The sequence below is a fragment of the Hyposmocoma kahamanoa genome, unplaced genomic scaffold, assembly GCF_003589595.1.
Source record: "Hyposmocoma kahamanoa isolate Upper Pololo Valley unplaced genomic scaffold, ASM358959v1 89, whole genome shotgun sequence".
Lineage (NCBI taxonomy): Eukaryota > Metazoa > Arthropoda > Insecta > Lepidoptera > Cosmopterigidae > Hyposmocoma > Hyposmocoma kahamanoa.
In genome coordinates this window covers 2,154,929-2,163,986 of record NW_020654520.1, presented here as the reverse complement: position 1 = coordinate 2,163,986, position 9,058 = coordinate 2,154,929, and the positions used below count along the sequence as shown (strand labels likewise).

General features: G+C 36.0%; 1 protein-coding gene across 1 annotated transcript in view; it reads left to right on the top strand.

Moving 5' to 3' along the window:
- Positions 1–5,909: 5,909 nt before the first annotated feature.
- LOC113236110 overlaps positions 5,910–9,058 on the top strand; it is a 429,318-nt gene continuing 426,169 nt past the window's right edge. The window contains exon 1 of the mRNA XM_026472101.1: positions 5,910–6,281. Coding sequence (XP_026327886.1) covers positions 5,921–6,281 — 361 coding nt within the window. The 5' untranslated portion in view covers positions 5,910–5,920. The remainder of the gene's footprint in view (positions 6,282–9,058) is intronic.

The window sequence follows — 9,058 nt, the reverse complement described above, 5'->3', positions numbered from 1 at the left end:
CGCCGGGCCGTTGACAGCTTGCCTTTCAACCAGTAACACTTGCTTCAGGAAGTGGACAAATTTTCGAAGCCATTCTATTGACGCCATCCGTTCCAGCAAACACGGGTTGTAGCTCGACCCAATTTCTTCTTCAAAGCTTTTTAAATCGCAAGGACCTGACGGGCATTGCCGCTGCACCCTTGCAACAAACCTTGCCGCCTGAGTTTTGCACAGAAGTTTTGTTGCTACCTCGGCAGTCAACTATGTATTAAAATCAATAACATCATAACAATATAACACCAACCAAGAAAGCTGTATAGGAATAAGCTGTACATGAATGCCAGCTGTAAATGAATGGTGGTAAAGTGGCTTAAGTCATTGGACAACATTGAAAGACTCCAAAAAACAATTCACATACCTACAAATATAAATACAACACATACACGCAGAAGCATACATTCACAACTTCTCTTTTTCCTAACAACACATATGAATTTATTAACTATTCTTAGTTTTTATGAACATTAACATAATTTTTATCTTCTCTTACTGAAAATTGTAGTAAATTAATTTAATTTAGCAAATTGAAAAAGCAAGTAGTTGAGCGGAATCTGATTATAAGTATTTATATTAATTCATTTTTACCGTTGATATCATTGACTTACAATTATATGGACGTCGGGTCCGCGCTAAAAAGTGTCCGCACTTGTAAGGCGCTAAAATCGTATACAGAGCGCGACACTCCGCTTTAGTCTTCATTTGTTCGACTGACAGCGCGATACTGCGATGACATTAGAATTTAAATTTCGAATAGGTTGACTTGGGACATTTTTTTCACGGTTTTTGTATTAGACCCGTCGTCCATTTATTTGTAAGTCAATGGTTGATATACTGTACCTGCCTAATTTATGTAAAACTTAAGTTCAACTCAAGGATCTCGCTACTTGTAATAAAGGTATTTTTGAAAATGGCATGATAGAAATGAAATGATGAAAATTTTGAACTTGAGGCATTCTTGTTCAAAATCTTAATCCACGGTAGGACCAATTTGGAAAGAGATCTTTTCTGAATGTCTGGGTGATATGATGATATGTGATATGACATGATAATCATGTTACAGGGAATTCCCTGGTTTGAGACTACGGGTCGTATTCTAGAACTCTACTCAATGCTCAAGTCAGGATTGCAATTGAAACACAAGCACTGGAAATTCGACCCTAATGGCAGGGACTTGAGTATGATTTCGAGTGCTTTAAACCATACTCAAATCCTGACTTGAGCATTGAGTAGAGTTCTAGAATACGACCCTTAGTTATTTGTGTGATTGTCAGGCAAAAAATGGACATCGGCATATGTTTTCCGAAAACTATAATTTGGATCTATTGAATGCTAGACTAAATAGACATTTTTGAAACAAACGCTTACCGTCGTCGATCATATCGTTGCTTAACATCAGGTGAGATTTTATGCGTCAATTTTTCTTTAAAAAATTTTGTTTTTTTGTAACGTATTTACAGCATATTTTCGTAAAGAAACATACTACAATTACTTTAAAGTGATTTCCACTCCCTTCTCCTTGCCGTCCTTTTTTAAGCTGCTTAAAAAAAGAAGTGACACTTGCAGACTTTATTATATAAAAAGTTGCATCAAGCAACTCAGTTTTTAATCAGAACCAGTGCGAAACTAATTAGGGTTTTCACCCTCTGGGGTACCAGCGAATTCAATTAGTTAAGTGCTAACTTCGCAGTTAATTTCATGTAAAGTCACGAACTATTCTGTATTTTTTCTCTTAGTTAGTTAATTTTTTAAAAAGCCTTGAACACCGCCGTGGAGTTGCCAGCTTATTCTACTGGATATCACGGAGAGTGAGCGATGGAATTGCATTATTTTGATTCCGCCTTCCCCTGTCATCATCGGGGGACTAAACGTGCGCTAGGGTTCCACCCCTATGTGGTAGATATTCCCCGAATTCGCACTAAGCGTTTCGCTTCCACATTTGTATGGCGAGCGGCTTGGGAGTGGAATTCCCTGCCTGCAGACTTGTTCCCCGAACGCTATAACTTGGACCTTTTCAAGGTGAGTGTGAATAGGTATTATTTAGGTGTGCATGCTACGTCCTCTACCTCATCGTCACTTTCCATCAGGTGAGATGGACGTCAAATGCGCAGTTGTTTTTTATATAAAAAAAAATTTCACCTCTCAGGGTGGCAAACTAGGCCAACTTAACGCACACTTTCCGGTAACCGATTTCAATAAAACTTTGCAAATAGATGTAATAATTGTACGAACTTTTGAGGTCGATTTTTTTGGAATAAAAAACTTAATAATAATAATAAAGTATTTATTTCTAAGCGTTAGTTCTCAGCAAAACATTAAAACTACTAGTTTCACTAACAGTAGATCCCCTTGTGAAAGGGTTCGTCTAGGGAATTTTCCACGCAGCAATGTCAGCATTTCTGTGTTCCGGTTTTAAAGGGCCAAGGCTAGCATCTACCTTGTCCAAAGAAATATTCTGAAAAACATTGTTTTAATCAAGTTAGTCTACCGTACTTAATGGAATCAATCATTAAATTGATTAAAATGTAATTGAGTCATAAGCCGTGTCAGTCTAATTGGGCTATCATGGCCGACTATTGTCTAGACCCTTGCCTAAGAGACCCGTGTTCAGCAGTGGGATGTATGCAATGGGTTGATGATGACGATGAGTCATTAAGATTGTTGCTGCAATGCTCGAAACGTGTTACAAGTTAAAAAGTTACCTTTTCTTAGAGTAGCATAGCCATAAACAAGGTAGAGAACACTGTCTGTATTTTACGCAGACTGCCATGGCAACCCAATTTCATTAATTTAATATGGCTCTACACATAATACTTAAGCTTTCAATGTATTTTAATACTTAATTGGTACTATGTAAGCATAAGTAGGTAAATGTGTAAAGGTCCTTGTGAAAGAGTTCGTCCATGGTAGTACTGTCACCTTAACTATTTCTACCACCAAGCATTAGTATGAGCATTACTGCGTTCCAGTTTTGAAGGGTACCTAAGGGTGGTCGTGAAATTACAGTCACATGAGACTTGTCAACTTATGTCTCAGGGTGACGGGCGCAGAGACAGTGCCCCTCAGATCTTTGCGATTTAAAGCTCTGAGTGGCACAGCAACTGTTATGGACAGGCGTATAGCTTACCATCAGGCGCACGACTTGTTCGTCCCGTCACTTGATATCGTAAAAAAAAAAACCTGTAACATGAGAGTCAGTGTCCCGCTGTGTCTTAATTAACAACCTTGTCACAAAAAAAGAATTATAATTATTTCGATTATCATTTATAGGTTCTCGCCTCTCCAATGTATTTTAAATGGGTATTCCCCGGCAATGACACAGTAGCCCGGGGTCAGGGACTGTTATTAATAGGGTGGCTTTATTTAGGGCCGGTGCAGACCTTCATCACTACGACCAACAATTGGTCTATTGTTATCACCATTAATTACTGCTCGGAACCAAGTGTAACACCATTAAGGTGAGGTTTCCCGAGCCTACATTTTGCCTCCCCGCAACTCTCGCCATTAATATTAATATGAATAAAATAAGAAGAGATGGAAAAAAATTGACATAGATTCGACGTTGACGAAGCGCCCGATGGTGACTGACGGGGGCAGCGGGTGGTTCGACGTGTCGTTGACCTGGTGGGCAATTTTCAAATTTTGGGATAAATGTACTACAGGGTGTTAGTTGAAAACCAAAATTTAGCAGGTTCTTTGTAGTACTTAAAACGAAATATCTCCATATAAAAATTATATCGCACTGCTACTACAATATTGTTGTATCTCAAAATATGTGAAATTCAAGATTATCTCATTGCTGAACGTCAATTTTGATTCTCTACACGCTGATAAAACCATCGGTAGAATATTGTAAAAAACAATTAAAATATACCTACTTAACTCAAAATGAAATTAAACTTTATGTGAACTAGTTCTGGACAAAATAGTCCTTACCCAAAAATATTAAGTTATTTTTCCCTTTTATTTTTGAATATATTTTGCTAGTAGGAAATTGTTTAGATGTCTATAAGAAACTTGAACCCATGCATAAATTTTAATGACCTTTCACGGGAAATGCGTTCATTTTTCATCGATTCTGAAAAAATGCACTTTTCGAGTTAATACACTATTCGATATGCAAAGTTGGACACTATATTTCGAGTTCTTAGGTTTTCGCGATTGTTACACATAGGAAATGAAACTATTTTTCCGGATTTAAATCGCGTATATTTGTTTTTTCAAACAAACCGACGTTTCGGGCCCTTTACAGGTCCCATGGTCACGGTTGACTGACAGTCAACTGTGACCATGGGATACCATGGGACCATGGGATACGCGATTTAAATCCGGAAAAATAGTTTCATTTCCTATGGACGCTACATTTTAAAATAATTAGTTTTAGTTTTTAATTTTAGCCTGTTTTCAGGATTGTATATGGTCAGATAAAGTTCATCATGTCGTACCCTTAGGTGTATTGTATATTTTTTGTGAGACCATTATTTAATAGTAAATATTTCATTTGATATAGCAAAACAGTTTTATCGCTTCTTCTCCGATGACTCGCCTTAATAAACTGAACGATTGTATTGATTCTATGGTTTCAATGACGTGGCTGTGGCGAAAGTATTGTATAACACCTACGTACGCAGCAAACTAGAATAAGTAGTTATAGTTTGGAATCTTCATGAAGGCAAATATTCTATCATAGGTGAACGAATTCAGAACTAATAACGCACACACTTATACCCCCGCACTAGGGAAACTCTATGCGGGTGCCATTGACACACAAATTACACCCAAACTCATAAATGTAGGTCATACAAATACTTCTCCCGGCCCAGGAACCGAAGCCGGGGTCTCTATAGACCAGCTTGGTAACCGCCCGGCTGCGGAGGCAGTTATGGGTAAAGGTATTTTTTATTTTATTTTTCTTTTTTCAAAATAACAACAACCACCATAATAAAAAGATCCTTTTCTTACAGACATTGGTAAAATTGGGGTCAATTACAGTTATCCACTAACGCATAGTTGGATAACAGACTAGAGTGAATAGGCATTTTTTAGGCAAACGTGTCCCATCGTCGCTTACATCAGGTGAGATTGTGGCCAAGCGTCTGTCTATTATACATTAAAAAAAGGCGAACTATGCTTTTTCTGGCTCATTACATTTCCGTGTTCCATCATAAAGACTGTAATGATGTAATGTCTAAGGTGTATCTGCTGGTGCCCGCGCGTATACCTTGGGTTGATGAGGGTGCGGTGGCCCCTCAACAAACGGCACTGCAATTTGACGTTTTAGTATATTAATATTATTTTGTATTTTTACATATATATTAATAGAGATAAAAAAATAAAAATACAACAATCAGTAGAAAAAAGTGAAAATATTTGCAACGACCCTTTGAAAATATGTTTGTGCAAAACGAACTGATAATTGTGCTCAGACATTAATTGTGAATGGAATAAATAATTAACTTGTTATTTACTCACTTCTTTTGCAGCGCGTTTGTTTGTGAACATTTTAAGGTTAAATGAAAATTTAACTAACTACGTGCCACGAGAAACTTTACAATGTTGCGAAAAGTTTGTGAACCACTGTTCGAAACTTTCTCCCACATTTTGGTTTTGCCAAATTAATATTGTAATGAAAATTATAAGAAATGTTTTAGAACCACAGCTCATTACCTGGGTTCCGTAAAATTCCTCCCATTGTGCAATTATTAGTTTTTCATATAATGTTTTTCTTCTGTTCCAGATGTTTGATGGAAATTGTCTTCACCATGAACAGTAAAACAGACCCAAAAATCTTTGAAAACAAAAGAAAATGACCTCAAACACACCAACAATAAGACATTTGAAACCGCAATTAAAAACAAAACGAAATAACCCAAAGAAATTCAAAATGAAACAAAGTTTAGTGAAATTCACAACAGTACTGTTCATTGCTACGTTGCCTTATAGTTCAACTTTGTCTATGCCAAGCGGTGACCCGGCGCCTGGTCGTTCTCCAGGGCCTCCTCGGGGTGACAAAGTAGACGATTCGATATCAACAACAGACACTGTCTACGATGATACCACCATAAGTGAAGTGGAAGTAACAACTGTTAGTGACACTAGTGATATTGACGCGTGTGCCTTTGCGAGGATTCCGAGTGACAGTGATGACATTGTCACCGTTAGTGAACTGGACAGTGATGTGAATTTGACCGTCAGCCATCCTGTGTTCGATACTGAGGAGCTGGTGAGAGGCGTTGTTTATGATGGTAAGTGACTTTATCCCTTTTTGAAATAGCGTAGTCCACTAAACTAATTCAGTAACCTTTGCAAAGACAACTCATATTTGGATTTACAATGGAAAAAATGGTGAGAAATTAAAGTAGTTTTTATTGCATACACAACACAGTTGTAAGAAAATGTGACCATTTAAATTGTACTCGTAAAATAAATAGCATTTCAATACATCCAATAAAACTCAAATTTCGACTTGTAACAGACACTGTAGCAAAGATACTTAGCGAAACCAGAAATGACGTTTTTGTAGATCTCTCAAGATAATGAAAAGTTTAATTTGTTTTTATTGTATACTCAAAAAAGTTGCAAAAGAACGTGATAGATAGTGATGATTTAAATTAGGATAATGTAGAACATTTCAAATTTTGGACTACAGTAGCTATCTCGAAAATAACTTTATTCTCTCTTAATGACGTCATAGAAATCGAACGCCAAACGAAAGTCGGCCATTAAAACGCAAGTGCTTGTTTCGCTTCAAGAATTATTCCTTCTCAAGTGTCTCAGAACTGCAGGAAAGTAATTACTTCAGTTCTTGCAGCACTACGTCCATCCGTTAATGTCAACGCTACAACGCGGAGATAAAAAGTGATAATTTCCAGTTGGAGTTATAATTAATGTGAACTATATAACGTATGCAGTCGACACAACAAACATTTTCAGATCAAAACGAGAATGTTCTTAACAATGTTTGGGGACCGCAGTGAGAAGAATTGGAGCGATTGTATGAAAATATTGATGAAGTAGGAAAGGTTCGCCAGGTCAGTCTACGCCAATGAGAATGTAGGGACTTGAGTATATGTACGTATATAGAATTCCTAGGTTTCCGCGATTTATCGAAATGTACTAAAGGCTTGTCTAAGCGCGTTTGTGCACTGTGTACAATCCATATACGAGAATATACAAATCGAAATCGCTTTTCGAAATTCGAAATTTTTTAAATTGAAATCTATTACGATCGTCACTTATAGGATCGCTGTCCAGTACAACTTCCACCTCCGGCAAGCTCGCGTCAAAGCTCAATGCAAAACAAAGCAGTTTCGAGTTGGGGCTATATTAAGTAAACATTTTTATTTCGGTTTTATTAAAACTTTTTAATCAGTTACCCCTTGCAATACTAGTTATAAATCTAAAAACTTATAGTTGCGACTCGCATTTGATTATATTTTTGTCGATAATTAATTGAGATTTCACTTCACTATTGTAATCTGTCAAAACGGCCATCGTAGCGTGCCGGTCATTGTAGTTACTTTGGTCCGTGAAAATAATAAGATAAATTTATTTTAATATAACTTAATCTAATATACAATAATACATGAATAACAAATGTAAATAAAGCTATTATAGTTTTAAATTAGGAAAAGGAAAGGAACCTAAATTATATACAATCTATGAAATTTAATTAATCTAGTAAAGCTATAAAATTTAATATTACAATCTAACGTGTAATTGCGATGCCTAATCTAAAAAGTACATGTGCAACTGTATTTTGCGCATATTTCTTTATATTACAGCTTGGAAACAGATTATCTATATTTAACAATAAAATAATTACCTTTACAGCTACCAGTCCTGGCGAGAGATGTCGCTATTCACTGTATTGATTAAATTTTTATTGAATTGATATTCAATTATTCATTATTAACGACTAAAAAGTCGTTGAAAGATCAAGTACGAAGACACGACGCAAGCACATAGAAAAATTCGTGAGGTCTGTTGGTTCGTTCCGTGACTTAGTTGGTATAGCGTCTGGCACGGTATGCAAGAAGACGTCGGTTCGAATCCGACCGGATCGAAGGAATTTTTTCTGAGTGTTTTTTCTGAGTGTTCGATCTTTGTATTAATAATTACAACATTTAAATTCCTCTGAATTGAATATCAATTCAATAAAAATTTAATTAATAAAATAATTCTTCTTCTTCCTATCCTGTACCACGCTAGATTAACAATAAAAGAATTAGTAGTCATAATTATAAATTAATGGTTATATAAATATTATAAAACAACTTCCAGCAAGCCCTCTGTTTCATTGTAAGTTTTACGCATAGGCCCGGATTTGATTGGTCTTTTTACATTCTATTTCATTCATGGCGAAATAATGCAAAGTAGAATTTAATTTAAAATTAAGGAATGTAATAAGGAAGCAAAATAATGTATGTGAGTGTGCTGTATGGAGTTGTTAAAATAACGGAATCAAATGGAGTAATTCTGTGCTTTTTCAAAATTATTTGGATAAACAGTTGCCGAACAGAGAGGACATCGCACTCATTTAAAAGTTTGCGTGTTGAATAATCGAAAGGACGGAAATTGATGACTTTAAGAACAGGTCTCTGCGCTCCTTCCAGGTTTAACAGGTTTGTAATGATCCCATTTGAAGGTATTTATACGTGTAGATACGTTCACATTAAGATAGTTTGAGTAATACTGATGTACTGATTCGATCGATTGCAATTAGGGATTAATTAATTTATTACAAAAAACAAACTAGATAATTCCTTCTCCAAAACTAACAAAAAGTTCTCGATATCAGGGATAGATGGCATGTTCCATAAAAAAAAATTGTGCCTGAGTTATCAGGACATGGTTTACATTAACTCAGTTTTCTTTTATTATGGTTAACGTATTGCTTTTGGACCTCATATTATAAAAAATGTTTTCCTCTGAACTCTCACGTCACGTCACTACCCACGGCACCATTAAGGCTTTTTGTGTTTATTTTTAGGTAATAATACACAGACTACATTTTATTCAA